This window comes from Cryptomeria japonica, chromosome 3 (genome assembly GCF_030272615.1).
Source record: "Cryptomeria japonica chromosome 3, Sugi_1.0, whole genome shotgun sequence".
NCBI lineage: Eukaryota > Viridiplantae > Streptophyta > Pinopsida > Cupressales > Cupressaceae > Cryptomeria > Cryptomeria japonica.
In genome coordinates this window covers 98,276,999-98,300,251 of record NC_081407.1, presented here as the reverse complement: position 1 = coordinate 98,300,251, position 23,253 = coordinate 98,276,999, and the positions used below count along the sequence as shown (strand labels likewise).

The 23,253-nt window shown below is 34.4% G+C and overlaps 1 protein-coding gene across 1 annotated transcript; it reads left to right on the top strand.

The window, feature by feature from the left end:
- Positions 1-2,784: 2,784 nt before the first annotated feature.
- LOC131045999 (pentatricopeptide repeat-containing protein At3g12770) lies at positions 2,785-4,281 on the top strand. The gene has a single exon (XM_057979633.2). The coding sequence runs from the start codon at positions 2,785-2,787 to the stop codon at positions 4,279-4,281; it is 1,497 nt and encodes a 498-aa protein (XP_057835616.2).
- Positions 4,282-23,253: the final 18,972 nt, after the last annotated feature.

The window sequence follows — 23,253 nt, the reverse complement described above, 5'->3', positions numbered from 1 at the left end:
AGCCATCCTTCCATAGGAAAGAGAGGTATCTATGGGCATCTACATGGGTGTTTTTGGGGAGGTGAAAAGGAACACATGCATTTTTAATCATATTGTATGTCTTTTTATGTGATGCAGGGAGATCATATTTAGTGCCAAGAGCCTCCCAACTAATAAGGTTATCATATTCAAGGATATCCATAATGTACTTGATTCCTTTGTTATGTCAGTGCTTAGTAGAGCAACCTTGGGTTAAAGCAAGGGGTTTGGAGTTGTGATGCAGGTTCCACCATATTGACCTTTGACCGTGTAGGGAGTTGTTAGAGTTGATGCTCGAGTTGTTAATTAGACCACGCACATGCTCCCAGGCTTTCCAGATGGATTTAAACACCCAGGTGCCTTGGACAGACACAGGAAAACTATTTTTAATTTAAAATTTCAATTTATATCATTATATCATGAGACTCCCTATGTTTTAGGTATTTGTATTTGAACATCAATTAAAAAAATATTATGAATATTCATATTTTTTATTTAATGTATAAAATTATTTAAATTTATTTATTTTTAAAATTATTTTATTTTACTTTACAATTATGATAATAAAAATAATTTTATTTTATTTACATTGTTTATTAAAGAATTATTTTTTATTTGCATCATAATTTTTCAGTTTTATAATTATTCTTTTTTTTTAAAAGAAATATATTAATATATTAAATAGTTTGGGGATGATCCCACAATGCAACGGTTAGTTGCAAGCCTCCTACATGGTAGGTCTTGGGTTCGAGTCTACTTGACTGGTTCTTAGCTCTAGGGAAAAGCTAAAAAATACCGCTTCAGTTGCGACTTATCAAAAATAAATATATTAAATAATTAGTTTAAACAATATAAATAAAACAAAACTTTTAAAAATAATTTCAAAGCAAAACACTAATTTAGGGTTAGTTTTAATGTTTAAATTTGTATTATTACTATAAATATTTGAATAAATGTTGATTTACAAGTTAGTTTTTAGTCTATGTGAACACTACATAAACAAATTTAATGTTTTATTTAATAGTTTTTAAGATAAATGATATCTTTAGTCTTTTAGTATATATATTTCTCCTCCTCTCCCCCTCTCCCTCTCTCTATATCCCCTTATATCTCTATATCTCTACCACTTTATCTCATCATCTATATCTCTCTCTCTTTGTATATTTCTCTATCTCACTCTATCTTCCTCTCTCCCCTCTGTCGCTAGACATTTGCCCCTCTCTATCCATCAATCTCTCCCCTTATCCCTCTTCATAGAACTCTATATTTATATCTCTTTTCTCTTTATCTCTATCTCTCTATATTTCTTCTTTCATCTCTCTCTACTTCAAGCTATATCTCTCCCTCTATATCACTTCATATCTATATCTTTACCTTTCTATCTCTCGCCCTCTCTCTCATTCTTAATATATCCATCTATCCCATCTCTATTTATTCTCTACCTTCTTCTTTACGTTTATCTCCTTACCTCCCTCTTTCCCTCACTCTTCATCATTTGTCTTTCCCTTTCTACCCCTTTCTATCCCTTTCTCCCTCTTGCAAACATAACATGAGCCTATGGGTTATGGATCTTGATTATATTTCCCATTCAAAGGATTTTTTAGTCATGTTTAGATACTTCTAAGTAGATGCATAAATAACACTTCTCCATTATGACCTCTATTGCACAAACAACATCATTTACTAAATGACCTACCGATTGAACTCAATGTATGAAAAAATAAACTCAAATTTTTCATAACTGACTTTTCACACCTCTTCGGCATACCCACTGCACACCAAGATGCGATTGCTAGTAATTTTTTTTTTTTAAAGAGTAAGTTAGTAGGGGAAGAGCACCAGTAGTTGAGCATGTATCAATTGTTGTGAGGGTTGTTGATACCTTTTGTTTCAAAAATTGAACAAATAAAACCTATTGTTTGAAACATAAAATATCAATTTTTGTTAGTAAATGTACCAATAGTTGTAAGGAAATGTACCAATAGTTGTTAGGAAATGTACTAATATTGTAAAAAGTAACCAATCAGGCGATGCCATATCAGCTGCCCAACTATTGGGGTTTCTTTTGCATGCCTATTGGTCTCACTATTTTTTTGGGCTGTTTTGGACACCTTGGCATAAAGATTGCTGATGTGGCATCATATTTGATGATGTGGCCCTGAAACCTTAGTTATAAATAGGGGACTTGCCAAGTAAGCCGCTGTAAAAAAATCGGAATGATTTGAAATTTCCACATAGAATTTTGAGAAGCACAAAATTAGGGTGCACAATTACTAGGTCCTTTCCCCTAATACTTATTGTTTGAAAGAGAAAGTTTAGGTTTAGTTACAACACAAAGTGAGTGGGTGAGTGTGTTAGTTGTTGTAATAGCATTTTTTCTGACTAAATTAAGTTGCGTATTGAAATTGTGTGGTATTCTAATTATAGCCCACCATTTAAGCAAGAGGGCTGCCTCATCAACACGTGAAACAGGAAAATATCAAACAGTAAGCCTGAAGAGGACAATGACAATTTTACAGGGAATACCAAGGAATAAATATTGAATTAAACACTTTTAAGCCCATTTAGTCAAAATAACCCAACGATAGAATCTGGCGTAATTACATCTCAGAGGATTTGAACTTCGCCAAATTTTGTAAAACACGATCAGCTTAACCGAGCTGGCACATCCCTTCTGTTAATTTACAATCGATGCACAGAGCTCTTACCGAATGACAGACAACCTGTTCTACTACATTTTTCGTTGTCTGTACCCACAATTCAATAATGGGTGCATACAGTTCTCTCGCACTGGCGCACACCCCTGCCAAACCGTTCCAAAAATTAAATGCCCACATGGTTTTGTGTGGGTGGAGTATACATGTCTTATTGGGTCAGAAAGTGGTCCGATTTTACTCAAAACATGGCAGTTTGCAGAACGGACGCCAAATACTTGATAAAATGTCTAAAAGACTCGCATTTCCATGGAATGCATTACTTAGTCAGTATGCCTGCAGTGGACAATACGATGAGGCTTTATCAATCTATTTCAAAATGCTATCAGCGGGTATATGCCCAGATAATTTCACCTATGCCTTTGCGCTCAAGGCGTGCGCCGGGTTATCCGCATTGCGACAGGGCCAGAAGATTCATGGCCAGATTGTTGTATCAGGTTACGAGTCGGATGTTTTTTTGACAACTACCCTGGTGGATATGTATGCTAAGTGCTTAAATACAGAGGATGCGCGCCAAGTGTTTGATGAAATGCCTCGGAAAGATGTTGTTTCGTGGAATGCCATGATTGCTGGGTATGCCCACAGTGGACGTGTTAATGAGGCATTGATGCTATTTTATCAAATGCGGTGCGAAGATGTGGTACCTGAGTTGAGTACTATGATGAACGTTCTTCCCGCGTTTTCTGAATCGGGTGATCTCCGACAGTGTAAGTGCATGCATGAGTACATAGTTAGGAATGGGTTTGATTTAGATTGCTTTGTGGGAAGTTCTCTGATAGACATGTATGCTAGATGTGGGAGTATTAAAACTGCACGTCAATTATTTGACAAAATGTCACAGAGAGATGTGGTTTCATGGACTGCAATGATTGTTGGGTATGTCCATAATGGATATGCTAGGAAGGCTTTAACACTTTTTCATCAAATGGTACAGGAAAACATCGTACCTAATTCGACTGCTATTACCAGCGCAATCTCAGCCTGTGGCCAGTTAGGAGCTCTGGAAGAAGGGAAGAGGATCCATGACTACATAAGAGGAAAAAAACTGCAGTTGGATGTTTATATTACGACTTCTCTCATAGATATGTATGGCAAGTATGGTAGTGTGGAGGTAGCTCGACAACTCTTTGACAAAATGGCTAAAAGAGATGTAGTTTCATGGAATTCTATGATAGCTGGCTATGGACTACATGGGTGTGCCAAGGAAGCATTGGAGCTTTTTTCCCAAATGCAATGCATGGGAGTGAAGCCAAACAACGTCACCTTCAATAATATTTTGTCTGCATGCAGACTAGCAGGCCTTGTTGATGAGGCCTACCAGATCTTTGATTACATGACTCAACATTATCACATTGAACCTGATATGCAGCACTATGCATGCATGGTTGACCTTCTTGGCCGTGTTGGGCTTCTGAATGAGGCACTGAGCTTCATAAAAAAGATGCCAGTTGAACCCGATGATGGTGTATGGAGGATCCTCCTTCGTTCCTTCAAAATTCAGAAGGAAATTGGGCTAAGAGAATATGTTTCAGAGTGCTTTTTGGAGTAAATTTTACATACCCTGGATATATCTTGTGTTGCCGTCAAAACATTTATATGGGTATTGGCATCTGGGACAATGTAACAAGGATACAGATTATGATGAATTAAAGGCCACTTGAAGAAGAAACTCGGATCAAGCATAGTTGAGTTGCATGGCAGCATCCATTCAATTTACGAGGGAAACTGAAAACATACTAAATCTGATAAAATATAGGCTTGGCAGATGGAGAAAGCAGGTATGTGTGCAAAATATTGATGTCCACAATACAGAAGAGAAAGAGAAAAAACAAATTCTTTGTAGCTACGGTTAGAAGTTGTCTATTTGTTTTATAATTGTAAACACAAGCCCATGGACCTCAATTGGAATCTGTCAGAAGCTTACGTTTCGGGGTTATTTCTAAAATGCCATTAAATTCACCTGCAAAATTGTCAGGAGAAAATTACTGTGGAAAATGCACACCAATTTCACAATTTAAAAAATACTTAGTGTTGTTAATCGAACAACCAAGCATCGATTTCCGAGCCTGCAAATTGATGCATATTTCTTGCTCTCGTTGGAGTGCCTCGGCCTTGGGCATACTGACTTCATCAAAAAGATCCGTGCAGAATTTCTTTGTACAATCATTTAATAATGCAAGAAATCTGGATATATCATGTGTGACTGGATTATTCAGTCTTTGAAATGAGTCAATTTAAAAATTTAAATCATTGATATATAAAATTTGAGAATATTTGTGCATTCTCAAAATTCGGATCCTGAAATCGGGGTAGAAGAAATATTAGTTTATGCACTGAATGTTTTCATATACAAATGACACATGATTCTATTCGACTAGTGACACGTGAATTCAAATTGAATTAGCACCGAGGTAATTAAGATGCAATTCCTTATAATTATACAGGGGAGTCACTTCAAATTATCTTAGATTTAAATTTAAGCTCTTTTACTTTTGCCTTCAGGAAGTGTGCGTAGATGCAATTCGAGGGCATCAAACTTTCTTTCATGGTCATTGTTTCCATTATTTACATAATCAGTTATCATTGATTTCACTGATATGCATTCTTATTGTTTTTGTTTAAACTTTCGACTGATTGCCAAGAACAGTTTATTTTGAGCCTAATTATGAGGTTGAAGCTCATGGGGTACATAATCAGCTATCATTTTCATGGCTCGTATGCATTCTTAGTTTCCTCTTTTCGACTTATTTGCAATGGCTGTTCATTCTCAAACTTGATCATGAAGTTATAGCTCAATCAGTACAAACTCAAGCAAATTACCCTCATTTCCCATAGGGGTCTCATACACCAGGTATTGTTAAAGGCAGAGACTAGATTCATATTATTTTTGAATTAATTACAGTATTATCATAGCTGAGTGGCATAACATAAAAAACCATTCTCAGCATTTCTAACGAAAAATGGTTTCCAAACAGGCAGAAAACCATAAGCATTATGATTTATCCTTATAAAAACCTAACGAAATTGTGCAGTTTTAAAATAATAAAGCTAAAAAGAGTTTAGATGACAGATTCTCGACTGCCTAGATAACAGAGATTTTAAACATAAATAAGTAGCCAAAATAAACTATAGACAGTCTTGGATTAAGCTTCAAAAAAAATTTCACTGCACCAAATTAGAGAACCTAGCTTGCAATGGAGGGTTCAGATTGGGGTGGTTCAATTCTCACTCTCCCACGGCCTCTGCTTGCAGGGCGGCCACGGCCACGACTAGAGCCCCGACGACCCCTCCTTGCTCCACCCCGGCAATCTTGATCGGCTTGAAGCTCTTCATCTGCAGCTTTCAGGGGCAGGATTCCATTGAGTCTTGCAAATTGGAAGAGGTGTTCCTCTCTGTCCTGGACCTCCGGATTTTCCCCTAGGAACCGCCATTTGAGGTAGCTCAGATCGACTCCAGCAAAAACCCTGTGTCTGTCCAAGTCTTTCCCTTTCAAGTCCAGCAAGAAAGGATAATACTTGATAAGCTCTCCATGGGCATTGAACAGTATCCGGTCGCTTGGCCGAGGAGCCCGAGTCATAGGAACTCAAAACTAGCAGCTCAAGGAAAAAATTAAACATTGGAAAATGAAGGAAAATGCCTAGGGCCTAACCATGATCACAAAACAATGATTTATATATATAAAATGAATTACCTAGCAATGCTCAAAATATGAATTTGATGCTCTGAAAACTAGTATACGCAACTACAGATCCCAACCACAACTCTCACTAAGCGTAAGAACCCCAGAAGAGGTAATGAAATTTATTCAGACACAAAAATGTTAAGAAAACAGGGCAGAATAGAGCAAAGTATTTCTGCAACAAATTATACAGAGGCACAACATTGCACACAGATTAAAAACACAGAATTTACGTGGTTCACCAATTTGGTTACATCCACAGGAAAAGCAGGCTAAGCTTTCTCTTTTTATTAATTTGCAGTGAATACGTGAAATTTTCATCAATCACACAATGTTATCTTTCTCAAGTCTTTATAAAACTCCGTCAATTAGACATGGGAAAGAGAAGAGTTGAGAAAATTGAAAAGGTGTGCCGGTTGGACTTCACAACTGAACAAAATACCTCAGAATTCCTTCCATAGTTAACTACATAACTCTTCTTTGAGTTAGTGTTTTCATGAATGGAAACAATTGAAATTCTTTTTCTCAATACGATACTGGTCAGAAAGATCTCAAAGTCATAAACAGGTAACCACATAGCTCTAGTATGAAGTGTATTCCTAATATGCCACCTTACAGAGAACACGACCTTCGGGTAAATTGTCATTATTTCTTAGTCAAGGTGCCATTCTTAATGGCTTGTGATATATTAGATAATCTTCTTCTTTCAGTTAGCTTTGGAAAACAAACATGCCTCTAAGAAGCTACTAACATCTTTGTGCACCCGACTTCTGCTATCTGTAGATTCTACTTTTGATTTATGATTAAGTCCATTTTGTATGATTGATATTCGTCAGTTAGCATTTGAGCTGTAATGAGACAATTTTAATTTCTTTTTTCTAATTAAACTTATATATTGGCCTGTCAATATTTATGATTAAAAAGAAGCAAAACACCACAAGAAAGATAATTTCTTCTCGTCGTGGATTTAAAATCAGTTTAGTCTACAACTTTTGAAATGATATTAAATTAAATTCTAATAGTTTTTGGTGTATAATACATACTTTGCAGTCGGTGTTAACCAAACTTGCTTGCTAATTTATGAATGTGCGTTGGGTTTGAATTTCTGGCCTCCTTGAACTTATTATGGCTGTGTATAATGCAGGATACATTTGAGCTTGTGGAGAGCTTGGCAATCAGTGCTCTATTTGGAAATAGTCTAAGCCTTCAGCAAGTCGAGTATTACATCTGCTATTTGCAGAGCCTTCCAATCAGAACCTTGGGTTGCATGCGCTTGTAGTCTGCAACCATGGGAATCCATAACCACAGATTTCTGTAATGGTATGCCCAGAACTCAATGTCAGCAGTACTGCATCTTTGTTGTATGTTGGTTTTTCAAGATGGCAATTTTTATGCTGTGCACCAAGACAATCAATGCCCCACAAAATGTTGACTTCTTCATTAAGGATATGTTTTGATAAAACTCGCATTACCACTCATGATCATTTCTGAACACAGATCACAATTATGATATCACGTTTGAAAATCATTATTGAAGCTTCTTTGCTGCCACTTACACTTCTCCACCTCATTTCATCTGCAGACTTAATTGACGATAATTGCTCCTTGGTCCATGCTCTCCACAGTTATGTAATATCCTGCTTAATTTTTTTATAAGTTTTTGGTGTTTAAATGTAAAAATCCCGGTTCACAATAATAGTTGCACATACGATTATAAATATGAAACCAACCGAGAAATTGCAGTTTTAATAGTTAATTATCTAGTTCAAATATAATGCTTAATATATATTTTTTAAAAGTTGAACTTATCATTCGTATCTGCTGTCTGCAGTGTTCATTCTTTACTGAAATGCCTTTGAAATGTATCTAAAACTGCTTGAATAAGGTTTTCATCCACTGTCTCAGCAATGAAAGTTACGGGTTTTTCATCTTCTAATTTCTAACCTAGAGGGGTTTCATCCTCAGGTTGTTTGAAACATGGTCCATGCTTCATAAGAAGTGATAATTAGGTACAATAATGTAAATTCACAATGACGTTTCTACTCCTTGCTTGGTCTTCCTTAAATAGTCTTCCTCCAACAATTTGGACTCTCCAAATGCACTTTGAGAGGTAAACTTAAATAATTTTATTTTATAATATTAATTAATAGTACCATATTGTTGGTTTTGCCTACTTAATGGTGTATCATTGTGCTTCTCTTTTTATCCATGATTAAGGCTTTAATCCTCTTGACCCAATGGTTTTAGACTCCATGGTTTCCTTCTTTTAATTCATAGCTGTTTGAAGACCCCTTTTGCAGTATTTATTAGTTCATCACTCAAACACTTGGTCATTATATTGATATTTCTGAAAACACTTTCACATGCACCTATAGTCAGAAGATGTATTGCTTAGTTGACTTGCCTCAATGTAGATATATCAATTGCTTAACCCCTCACAACACCAGTGAAACTAATCCCCTTTAATTGACGTTCCCAAAACCCCTGAGAAAAGATGGTAGCTATGTTTAATTTGGGTTTTAATTTTTAGGCAGGAACATTATAAGTTATCTTCAACAAAATCAGCAATGGGCCAATGGCCAGCATATTAATTTAGCATAAACACTATCACTAGGTCACTCTTTACCTGAACAGCACCGACCTTATTGGACTCACCTAGCAAACTGAGCACTTCAGGAAAGATGGACTACACTTCAATGCATTGCCAAGCTACCTGCAAGCACACCAAGATTAATGCAAAGGAGTACCAATCTGAATTGAGTTGTTAAAACCACAAGTTGAGTTGATTGCTTACTAAGTATGAATTCCAAACACAACCAAGGAATCAAACTTATAACTAATATGTAGGGGTAATGTAGGTCTTGTATTGATTTTGAAAATGGCCCTCGGCCAATACAATATGGAATAGTCTTGTCTAGATTGATAAAATGACACCAAGGATGCACAGTCATACTCAAAACTGAAAGTGCTCCTGCAAGCTCTTCTTAGCTCTTAACATTGTGGTCTTCCCCTCTAGGGTGATCCTTTGACACACAAATCCGACTCACCCTTCTCCTAGACGACTAACCCAAAGACCACTTCATCCCAAATTATAGCTTCTCCAATTCAAAAACAATGCACCCTAGATGATGTATCCAATGTTGGACAACTTGTCCAACTCATCCCAATGTTAAGCTTGCTCAACTCAACAAAACTAATTTCACTACATATATATATTCTTAATAAAATAACTTCCATATTACTTCAAAAGAAAGGCTTTATAATCTAATGTTGAAACAAAAGAAATAGATATAATATAGGCTTAAAGAATACTTTTACAATTTTACAAGAAAAAACTAAAAATGAACAATTCTCTTTAACTATTTAAACATTTAGGAAATAAAATAAAAATTTAGTAGTAAATACTACAAAAATTCGTTCTCATTTATTGATGCTCTAAACAAAAAAAGATATAAAATGGAATTTGGTATCAAACATTGAAGCTATCTATCTAGGACATTAGCATGTTGTCAGGACGTCTATGTGTTGTGTAGTTGCCAATAGAACTCGTGTACTAGAAAATTCTAAGACGTAAAGTTCTAATCCAATATTTCTCTTAACTCGTAAGAAAAAGAAAGAGAATCTTTTTTGGGTTGTTTAGGGGTTTGCCAAAATTAAACTTTCATATTTGTCTTTTGATCTCCATGAATAACTAAAATAGATAAATTGATAAAATGTGTATGCTCTTACTCCTAAATATGTTAAGGTATAAAGAGCAACAAAATAAATAGATAATTAATAATGATGTCAATCATGGTCTACGGAGAAAACCACCATCATAAATAAAATATCAAAGTGAAGAAAGTGATTCACATCAAAAAGGTTTTCCTAGCAAATAATGAATAAGAAATACCTTTGAAGAGATATATTATTATTCAACAAGATAGGACAATTGCCAACAATGTGAATTTTTCAATGTATTCAAATGATGTGTGAGCTGGGAATTCCTTTGAGAGCCTCAAATAATTGGGAAGAATGAGAGAATGCAAGAGTCCTATAGTTCCAATGGAAATCTAACATATTTTTTTCGAAGGAGTTTAGGGAGAGAACAAGAGAGCTTTAGGGTTATAGGATATCCCTTGGAAAATGAAGAGAAGGTAGTTAAGGATAAATTGAAACGTTACTTTCACAATCAAGGAGTAAAATAGGTGTTAGGAAATATTTGAGCAAAAAATGCACATTCAAAATTTAGAAACTTTCAGGATGCTAGCACATCACACTTGGATGTTTGCATATCACACTACCATTTGAAGGAACCATTTAGAATTTGACACTTGTTTTTCCAACAAAGATTAAAAGTATATAATGGTTTCAAAATGTGAACAAGTTTTGAGGTGAAGAAATATGTTTGAATGAACCTAAAACATGTTATAGAATGGATATGAAAGTGGGTTCAAAATACGATGTGAAATTGGGTTAGTACAAGATTCTCTATGTTACATGTCCCACTCAACAGAATTGAATGCTAGTAAACTATGCAAATAATGCAACTCAAATGGTATGATGCAAACCCATTGTTAATTATAGTCCAATGCAAATCAATGCAAAATGCTATGAACTTGCCCTTGAATTGACAAGATGATTTATAGCTCCTTATTTAGATATTAACTTGCCATTTTATTTGGTGAGAATGAAACATCTTAACATTAGCTCGTCATTTAACAATGTGGAATGCACCTCTATTAAGGTTGGGGTATTCTTAGTTCCCCTATAAGTACAAATAGACTACCTATAAGCTTGAAGGGCATTCTTGTTTCAAAGTTTATTGATTAAGACTTACACCTAATGGTTTCCAATTGTTCTTAAAAAGCCCACTTCCTATTATTAAAGTATTAGGAGTTGTAATGCAGAGAGATTGATTATATGGCCAAATATTTTAGGCACAAAACTAAACAGTATGTCAACATTAATAATTACTCAACATTCTTAATACATAAATGTATCAAAGAAATTCAAATGGGTGGAGGTTCTATCATTAATGGATAGTGGTATGATAAATGATTGTTCATTGATATAGATATTTATCCTTGATAGATCTTGTAGTCAAGATTGATAATTGAACTCATGATGCTTTGAATTTGGGCCAATCTTGTTCAAATAACTTAATTATGAATAGAATGGAAAACTTGGGGCAGCATTTAGTGAATTATGGTAGAAAGCAAAGAAAATTATAAAAATAATAATAATAGTTCATGGAAAAAATAAACTAAACAAGATCAATTAATAACATCCATTTTGCAATTAGATTTTGTATCATTTCAAATTGGTGAACATATGAACAATTAATAATGTTTGAGAAAAATACAAATTTAACACAAACCTTAAGGGTTATTAACATGAAAGTGAATTTTACACATTTAAAGTGTGTGCCATGTTTTAAGGCATTCAATGAGTTATGAAATCTTCTCTTAATGGAATCAGTCAAGATCCATAAAAAGAATCAAATTCCTACTCATCTTCTACTAACATGGAACAAGTGCTTATTCCATCCAAAGAAAAATAGAAACCTTAGGTATACATCACCTCACATAGAGGTATAGAAAACACCCAAGCAATGCAATAACATTTGACACATTTTGTGCCTATCTATCAAAATAGAGAGTGACATACTTTGAAGGTCTATCCCCACCCTTTTAGTTCCTTACCATATCCAACAATAGTTTCATTGGACATTGTTGAGATTTGAAAGGGTAGGCAATGTAGGTCCACTAAAATAACTCTTCCCTTTTCATTATTATTATATCACTATTCTTATTATTGTCCATTAATATATTAATAGAAACAAGCTTTAGGATTAAACTGTGTTCATTTATTTATTTATATTATTATCATGTATTTAAATAATTTTTATTATTTAATTAATATTAACTAATTATTATTTGTAAATATTTAAATAATATTCCATCTCACTATTCATTAAATAAATGCATTAAATTCATAATTATCGTCTTACGAGGTAACTTCCTCACCAAAATGACAAATTCCTCATCAAATCCAATTAAATAATCCACTCTTCTTGTTAACTCAACAATTAGTAAAGTTAAAGCATGATCTATGATCAAATCTAGACGATCCATTCATTCTCCTAAAAATCTATAAATTTATCCTCTCATTCATCATACTAAGTTGTCAATTTGATAAGCCTATGCAATACTATTTTTATGTCTTTAATAGATTGTCACAATCTTGAATAGATCCAAATTTGATGCTCAATTGAATGTTTTCTTAACTTATATTACCGTGTTAAATTTGATTTTTAATTCATATTGTTTCACTCTAATTTTGCTCACAATTTTTTTGTTGAATCTGATGTGAATGAAGTCTCAACTTATTGATTTTTTGTAAGGATGATTTTAGTAATAATATTTTGATTATTATCATTATGCCAATCTGAGTAAATTGTTGTAGAAAATCTACGTCAAACATTTTTTTACTATGTAGATCTTAACATTTTTAGAAGCTCAATTTGAGCAATATTTGTTCATTTTAAAAATAAATATACAGATTTGTTTTCTATGGTATTCTATTACAAAGACATTTTGTGTAGAAGTTTGGTCAACCACAAGAGCCAAGAATCATTTGCAAGAAAAACACCTATCACACAAAAGAGATCAAGCAAAGATTGTATGCTCTATAATAACCAGAGAATTCTGGAATATTGCACAAAACAATATTGGAGATACAATAACAATTAATGAAAGACTTGCTTTATAGAAAGCAAGAGATGCCCTAATTCTAAAATTGGAAGAACTAAAGCAATTCAAAGTAGGAGCTAAATTAAGCTCAATTACAAGCTAAAAAAGCTAACTAGAAGTGCCTCTAAGTGAACTTGGACTAAAAAGGCATAACACCTAGATACAATAAAGCACCTAAAGTTTAGCTTAAGTGAAAAATCTATTTAAGGACCTAATTAATAAATAATTAGATAATTGTCCTAAAATTACTCCCACGCCCCCCCTTAAGATTAACTAAGGGATAAGTTAAATAGCTAATTATGAATACAAAATGCATGCATGAATGAGTCCCAAAAACAAAGGCATGATTAGGTACTCATGTACCAATGCAAAGAAATGCAACTCACACCAATGAAGTCTCTCTAAACGGAGAAAAGGAGAAAAACCACATGGGAAAAAACCCCTCTCCAAAAATGAGGGATGCGATGAAAAAGAAAAAGGTATTACATATGACTAAGATGAAGGACTCAAGATGTCCCCCAAGTATTGGATCGTTCACAAAAATACAATAAATATCCCCCCATAAGAGAGAGAGAAGAAGAGATGATGTATCCCCCCCATAATGAAGAAGCTCCAATGCTGAAGATGAAAGCTCAAGGATGTATGCTGATGGAGATCCAAGAGCGGCAAACCACATTCCTCCCCTTAAGAAGAAACAAGTCATGTGGCCAAGGCTAAAAGAACTCCATGAAAGGAGATGAAAGGAATAGTCTCTATATGTGTGTCATGATAGACTGATCAACTGTCCAATAGTTTGAATCATGATATGCCAAATCAACTGAAGCAAATCCAAATTGATGTTAAGATACCTGTTGAACAACCTCTAAATGCACTAAAGGTGAGATGGCATGAATGTGTAAACTGGCATCAAAGAGGAATGTGATATCCCCAATCTCTGGAGTGTGTGATATATTAACTAACTCTTCAATATCTGGGAAGTACTCATCCCACTCTATTGAAGCTGGAAGGGAACAATCAACTTGCTAAGCTTAATTGATCTATAAAGAAGCAAGAGGTAAAGGAGGATTAAAACAAGCCTTAGGAATCACTACAAATCATTGAAGCACACATATGTTTAGGTGACCAAATCTCTCCTCATATTTTTGATCTACTCCCAATGCATGAGAGATAGGACCAAATGCATGCTCAATGGGAGAAAAATGAGAGAACTCATACAATAGTGATGCATTATCAACACTATCTTCTGCAACAAGCTCTCTACTATGCACATATCTAATGAGCAATGAATTAGGGGTGAACTCAACTATCTTGCCTGTCCCACTATGAGTAATCTGGTAGATAGAAAAGAGGTTGGAATATAATGCAGGGACACAAAGAACATTATTAAATGTACCACCATCAACCTCAATAGAACCACTCCCATTAACATTCATGTAAGTGTTATTACCCATCAATATTTGTGGAAAAGGACAATGCTCAAAAGAAGAGAACATACCCTCTGATGATGTCATATTGTGTGAAGCTCCTAAATCAAGAAGCCACTTGGAGGACTGAGAATACGTCGATGCAAATAGAGAATGGCTCTTCATCTTGTCTTCACCACATGCTATAGAAGAAGACCTAGAATGTCTAGTTCCTGAAGTGGTAGAAGAAGATGTACTAGATGAAGGTGGCTGAATATTGTGCTTCTATAGAAGGTGCATCAGGTAATTAATCTTCTTTGCATTACACTGATTCTCATCATGTCCTATCTTAGTGCAATATGCACACTTTGGCTTATGCTTCTTTGATGATGACCTCTTGGAATAGGAAGAAGAATCTAAAGAATCATGTGATTGCATGTCCTTGGTCTACTCACGTGACTTAAAGTCCTTGTGTTTCTATTTCTTTCTCTGACATGTGAAGCCTTTTGATCTATGGAACTCTGGGAAGCAACCAAAGCCTGTGATTTGGAAGACTTCAATCTCCCCATCTTAACCAACTTGATTTACTCTCATTTAATTTTATAAGCATACTCATCAAGTGAAGGCATGGTGTAATGAGTACCAAGAGCATCTCTAGTGGCGTAAAATGTAGAAACAAAAACTAAATAATCAAGATCAAGCTTGGCAAGGATAGAGAGAATCAACTGAGAGTCCTCATCAATTTTGCACTAGTTCAATTGTAATCTAAGAGACTTGAGTTTGGTGAAGAAGTCTTGGATGTTGTCAAAATAATTAGGATTCAAACCAATAAGCTCATTCTCCAACTGAAAACCCTTTAATGCATCTTACTTTCCAAATAGGGACTCAAATATAGTCCAGGTCTAAGTAGGTGTTGTGTAAGACTCAACATGAAAGAGAAGATCTGAAGAGATAGACATGTATAGTAATCCAAAAGCCTCATCACACCTATTAAACTATTTCTCTTCTTAGCAACACTTGCAGGCTCACCTTCTGTAGCCATGATCACTCTAAATAACCCCTGGTGTTTCAGGCGAGTCTCCATTTGTTTTTTCCAACCATGATAGTTGAATATAGTAAGGGGAGCAATATGATTTGGATCCATGAAAAATTAAAAGAAATCACCTAAATAGAATGATACAACAGTATATATTCTCTATAAGCCAAAAAATTCCACTTGAAGCATTGAAAATACAATTGATTTGCATGTTTTTCAAGAAAGAACCCAAAAGGGACAATATTGAGATCTTTGAGTACCTGATGAAAAATATGTAGAAAAGGACTTGAGATCTGACTAGGGGACTCTGAGAGCTTTCCGATGATGTATGTAAGTCGAAAAATGAAGTCCAAATGTAAAAAAATGGCCTCAAAAGTGCAAAACTAAAGGATGACTTTGGAGGCCTGGTATATAAAATTGGTCCAGAACATGATCAAACCACTTACAAAATAAGATTGGTGCCAAAACTATCTTTCCAATTATTTCTCATTTTTCAACTTTGTATGATGAAGTTATGGGCAAAAAACCACACACTGCTTTTTATGGTTTGGGCATCAAACTAGTCAACCAAATGATTACATCAACAAGATTCCCTGCTTGGGTGTTGACGTGGCATGCTAATGTGGCAAGATTATGATGAATAGGTCAAGATTCTATTGATTTTAGTGGAATATCCTAGAATATTCCCTATCACTTAAAAAAATTCTTCAAATATTTGGTGTATCACTGCCTAGTAGAGTAGAGTTTTCAATCCAAGTATCCTTTTTCCTAGCAAGTTTTAGTAGTTTTAGGAGGTCCATCAATAGAACTAGCTCACTCTAGAGATTCCCCTTCGTCATGAGCAACCCACAGGCTCAAAGGCGTTTCAATGTTGCATGGGATTCCTGAGGTCCCAACTTGGCATTAGGTGCAATCCTCCATGACAACAATTCCTTTCACCAAAAATAGTTGAGGCCTCCTAAATATAGAAGGCCCCCAAATTTAGGAACTCTTCCAAAAAAGACTGCTTAAAAATACTCCAAATTTGTTGATGACAACAGTCAAATTGACTGTAGATATGCAAGAAAGGTACAAAAGAGGACAACTCTACATAGCCTTTTGGATGCCTTTTTTCACTTTCTTTTATAAAAAAGATTTTAAGCCCCTTATTTAAAAAGAATACCTTCTTAAAATTAAATGATTTTTTTAAAATCAAACAAGGCTGATGTGATTTTTGTTGTAGACCTGATTTTTAATGAAGCATTGATTTTTTCTAATGTAGGTGCTTAGTGGTTCGTATGATCATACAGAGTTTCATGCGATTGCACAAATTTTTGTGCATTCTAATTTTTTTTGCCCCAAACTCAATTTGTTAGATTTTGACGATTTGACAAGTGATTTTAGGGCTCTTGAGCCTTCTAAGCATAGTGGTGCCCTCCATTTTGTTGCAAAGTGTCCATATTTTTCAGCTACCCCTAGATTTTGCCTCTATTTTTGTGCCCTCAACCAATTTGACTTAATTTTTCAACTACTCCCATTTTGACGAAATGACAGTTGATCTTAAAGTTTTTCAACATTGCAGACACAATGGAAACCTTCATCTAAGCCCAATGTTAACAAAAAATTCACCCCAAGTTGAATCTCTCAAGCATACAGATAGGAACTTTGACAAATCTGATGCTATGATGCTAGGTAGAAGTTGATGATCAATCACAAGAGCCAAGAATCATTTGCAAGCAAAACACCTATCACACAAAAGAGATCAAGAAAAGATTGTATACTCTATAACAACCGGATAATTCTTTATTATTGCACAAAACAATATTGGAGATACAATAACAATGAATGAAAGTTGTTCTTTATAGAAACCAAGAGATGCCATAATCCTAAAATTAGGAGAACTAAATCAATGCAAAGTAGGAGCTAAATTAAGCTCAACTACAAGCTAAAAAAGCCAACTATAAGTGCCTCCAAGTGAACTTAGACTAAAAAAGCATAACACCTAGATAAAATAAAACACCTAAGTTTAGCTTAAGTGAAAAAGTAATTAAAAGACCTAATTAATAAATAATTAAATAATTGTCTTAAAATTACTTTAACATTTTGTATTCTTTATGATAACCTTTTTTGTTTGTGTTGCAAGACATCTACAAACAAAGCTTTTTGTAGATATAAAATATTTGAATGTTTAATAGTTTTAACAAAGAATAGTGCTAATTCTAAATCTTTTAATCTTTTATTAATTTTCATTTTAAAAATCTTTCCAAAAATAATATGACTATTAGATTAAATTGCAAGAAGCATTTAATAATTTTAAAAAAATAAAACCAAACAATTTTTTTAAGATTTAGACTGAAAAGATTATTGTGTTTTTTGATTTTAAAAATAATACAACAACTATTTTTAGCATGAAATCAATCTTTGATTGATTATTCTTCTTATTTATAAAATCCATATAATTTATTAGAATAAAATAGTGAAGCATAAGTAGATTTTTAAGCACCATCTTTGGACCTTTCAAAGCTATGTGGAGAAAAGAGATCTAGTGAATAAGGTGGGTGCCAGTTTAAATCTCAAATAGATACTTGGCATGTTGGTTCAATTTTTCTTCATGTTGTTTTATTGGTAGGATGATATGAAGGTAGTTATAACGGTCAAGCTAGAAATCACAAAAAAAATATTATCAGTTGTTAATAAATATCGTCAATTGTAAATGATGGTACTTAGGATACATTAAGAGATAAATATGTTATTTCACATATCAAAGAACCTAGCATGTGTTTCAAATGACTTGCAACACAAGTTGTAGTAAGAGGTAGTAAAAATAACATCATTGTAATTGTAATTTTTCTTAATCCATTCACTATTATGTAGCACATCTATTGAATCAATCTTCAGCTCCGATGGGCTATGATTTGGCCTTTAAACATACAATATTTATTATTGTAATCACATTTCTTATAAATTTTGAAAATAATATAAATTATTAAAAAACTCAAAAAAATATAAAATATAAAATTATAAAACTATAAAAAAGTATTTTTTTTACTTACATTTAATATATTTTATTATTTATTTAGGTTCATAAATTTATTTATTTTAAAAATACATTTTTATCACCTAAATTTAGTTTTTGTAGTCAATATCATCATCAAATCCTTTAAAAAATCAAACAATTAAGTGTTGCTATTGATTATTTGTTTATAGGAACTTGTATCCCAAGTTATCATATGCAAACTAGTGTTGCAAGATTCACTAGTCAAAGATTAATTTTTCCACTAGTTTAGAGCACACTTGATTTCTAAAGGGAATCAATTATTTGTTGTTTCTATGAGTTGTGTGAAATGTATGCTCTTCTCTTGCACATTGTGTGATCTTGAGAATAATTTTTTTTACATAATTTTTTTTTATTTTAGATTGAATCCTAAGGAGATTAAGTGCATATCCTCTCTCCTCATATTGCAAAGTGATCTCAAATGATCATTAAAAATTAGTTTTCTTTTTTTTTCTTTTTTCTTTAGAGCCTATCTTGGATTGTATCATCAAGAAGATAACCTACACAAATGCATTCCAATGAGATATAAAAATTTAGGGGCGAGTAAATTACAAACCCTTTGAAAAGGGAAATCCATCATTCTGGGCTAATTTTACAAGAACTTTATACATTGCAAAGTGAATGAGGAGAGTGGGTTACCCTCTCACACAATGTTATACAATTTATTTACCTTTTATTTCATAGAATTAGGCCTCATGTCCCCTCAAAATATGTAGAGGATGTCCTCTAAAGAGATTTTACAACTTATTTAGAACCCTGTGGAAATCTCTTCTTATAGTGCACTGGTAAGAAGTTAGCATTACAAAGTTACTCACACAATAACCATAAGAAGTGATAGTAGTAGGCTGTGGGTAGGTATTTGTAATAATCTCATGTGTTAGGTTGTAGGTGAGACTTTTGTCTCTACACCATGAGATCTTAAACAAAGGCGGAGGTTACCTATTCCTCACATGTGGTATCTATATAGGCCTAAAATGATGGATACTCCCATTTGAATAAGTTTTAGATTGTGCAAAGTGTTTGGCATGGATTCTTGTGCAAATGCTTCTAAATTGATAAAGTCAAATTTAATCTAAAGTCCAAAAACCAAAAATCTTTGTCTTTGATTGCATATTTATGTTTTCACGTCTTGCTAAGATTTAGACACCAACCATCCTTTACCAACCAAGTCAAATCCAACAAACCCCCTTCATAGATATTAGAAATATCTCATCCACAAGATAACTATCCTTACACAACCTTTGCATCTCAAACCTACCTATCCAAATACCAAACTCCACAAAAACCTTTAACCAAATCTACCAATCTCATTCAAATCCTCATCTTGACACTATTATACATCCACTTATCCCAATCCATATCACACAATCAAGAAAGAACTTGGAACTAAATAATGAATATTTATTTACAACTAGTTAAAACCATTATATCCAAAGTCAACGCTAAAGATACCAAATACATCTTGAGACTATTGATGAGTAAGAATACCTTGTAATCCAACTTGATTATGATAATTTGATGACTTTATCCTTGCAAATCAACTAGAATACAACCCTTTTGACAATAACCAAAATCATGTGGATCAAGACAAATTCTCCCAATCCTTAGATGACATTATTTTTAAGAAATTTTTTCACAAGCTTCAATTTGTCATCTATCAATCCTCAATGAAAATTTTTGGCTAGCACAAGCTCTACCACTAATCCTCAATCCATAGCCAAATTAGTTACCTTTGATAAAGGAAACCCATCTTTATTCCAACACCTCCTTCAACATAAATTTCGATTCTAAATCCCCCCTTCACAAGAATGCCTTGTAGTATCCACCTTTTATCCTAATGCTTTATCCACTAAATCATTAAAATTCACACCTTTCCAATCTAATCCATCTCGATCCAAAATACCAACCAATAAAGTTACCTTTAGGTATTTTTACCAAGGACTAATAGAAAAGGATCTTAAGCTCTAGTTTAAAAATAATTATCCTATCCCACCACATTTCTAATCCTATATGCCCTGTAAACTCCTTGTTTCCTATATATTCCCCAATCCCATATCCCTCACATGCCTCAAATTCATTAATTCCAACATTTGTAAACATGAAAATCCTTATTCTATCCATGTGCACGACTCAAATAATCTCTCCCAACATGAAACTCCAATCCTTCCTTATTTTATCCATGCAAATATACATGTGTCAAGAACTTTCTCCAAAGCATGCCCAAATGTGCCTTTTCCTAAATCAAAATCCTATCTATGATCAAGAAATCATAGATCAAACACCATCAAGCATTCCACCTATCACACTCACTGAAGAATCTACTATTTCAATGCCAAAATCTTAACCAATAACCCCCCATCCTCATTCAAAATCACATTGTTTCATCTAAACCATTGGATCTATGTCTAAAGAAAATTCCAAAGAATGAAGAAACAAACTCCAATACAAATCAAGATCAACTTATCCAAAAAATTTGATAGATGATCATGATATGTCCAAGATACTTTGATCAAGATCCTACCTGTGATCATGATAACTAAGCTACTATGATATTTGATCAAGATCCTATCTATCATCAATAAATTCAAGATGACCTTCTCATCCACTTATATCCCATCCATAATCTCAAATTGAAGATGATCCTAGATATCCATATTGGAACAACCTCCATTATACAAGATGAGATAATTGTCTCCCTTGTACACATAAATGATCGTATAAATGACATTGATCACATCAAACATGTTGATTGATAAACTGCTATGGATCATCATATTAACATTCCAAATGATTGAGAAATGATAAGGATGAAGAAGGAGAAAATCCCAACATACTAACATCTAGGATCATTGACTTTTGGCAAAGCAATAGTTTTCATAACATCACCATCCATTCAATCTATATTGTTTCCATCCATCTTCCCTACCCACCTTGATCTTGCCAAGTTTTGAAGGCACACAATTAAAATATGCTTCGGAAAACCCTTGATGTGTCCATTCTTTGTCCATGCGCCTTCTAATGTCACAACATCACCTACATAGTGTTATGCCTTGCATACCTAGCCCCATCAGTTTCCTTGTCTTGAAAATATGGGTTCCCTCTCTTTTGCTTTTTAGTTTTTTCCTTTTGCACCTCGAAACCCTGAAACCCTAGACTCCTGAGGTATTATTTACTTTGTTTTGAGTTCTACCTCGGAACCCCAGAGTCTCAAGGTAGCCTTTTTGTTTTCTTTGGTCAAGACCTCAAAGTCCTGAGGTCTTGCCTTGTTCCTTTTTGTTGAAGCCTCAGGAATCTCAGAATCCAAGAATTCTGAGTTCTTCATGTTTTGTCATTTGTTTGTGAACTTTGAAATTCCAGAACCCCGGGATCCTAAAGTTGTTTAGTTTTCCACTTCAGAACCCTGGAGTCCAAAGGTGCCCTGCTTGTTTTTTTTATCTCACCCCAGAGTCCTGAGATGCACACTTTTTTTTTGGTCTGTTACCTCAGAAGTCCAGAACCCCAGACTCTCGAGGTTGTGTTTAAGGAAATCGTACAGACGGCCTATCGAGGGGTATAAATAGGGAGAATGAACTTTTCTAAGCTCATTTGTGCATTCAAACTTTCTAGTTTTCTAGCTCTGATCTCCCAACTTCATGCCTTCATGTTGTTGAGATTTCCTGAGTTTTCTTCCGCTAGGTTGGTGGATTGTCTTCCTCCTTGTGCTTTCTTGTTTAGATTTTCTATTTTTTTAGTGTAGATTTCTCTTTGTTTCTTTCCTTTTTTCCTCGTTTCTCATTTTTTGTGTCAATGTTTTAACGTGACCTAGGTTCGGGATTCTGGGTCCCTGGAATCCCGAAGTCTTGTGTGTTTTGCCCACTGTCTTGGTTAACTACCTCGGAACCCTAGAACCTGGGAGTTCCGAGGTTGTTCCCTTTTTGGTGATGCCTTCAACCCTGAAACCTCAGAGTTCTAGACCATCCTTTTGAGCTGTCAAAAAAAAACTACCCCAAAGTTCCGAGCTCTATTGTTTCATCTTACCTTGGAACCTCAGAACCCCGAAGTTCCGAGCTTGGTCGTTTTATCTTGTCTTCACCTCCGAACCCTGGGATCCTGGAATTCCAAAGTTAATTGTTTTTAAAGGAGTTACCCACCTCAAAACCCCAAAACCCCAGAGTCCCGAAGTGGGTGATAAAATTCATATTTTGATACTATGTGATAGGCTAATTTTTTGTTCTTTCTTGCAGATCAGAGAAATTAAATGGACCCAACCTCCAACAAGAAAATTAAGGAGTTGGATAAGCTACCTTCAACCATGAAGTACCACTACCAAGGAAAAACATACACTTCTAAATTAATGACTAGATCAAGTGGGTAACAGATACTGGAGTGGGACATATTGAACTGGAGGACATCAGAACTCAATTAGACAAGCCAAGGTTGGATGCTCCTTACAGGAGAATTAAGAGGTCGGGGGTAATGGAGGCGACAATCTTTCCACAATCTGTCCAAGCCCCATAATTCATTATGACCATTGCACAATTTTATAACGTAGACACTAGGAAGTGCACAAATGATAAAGGCCGAACAGTAATAGATTTGTCAGCGGATATGCTAGGGTTTCTATTTGGTATTCCTTCAAGAGAGGAAGTGCTGCTG

What these genes read in the sequence shown, in the direction of transcription:
- LOC131045999 (XM_057979633.2), top strand. Translation starts at nt 2,785, where the DNA reads ATGGGTGCATACAGTTCTCTCGCACTGGCGCACACCCCTGCCAAACCG.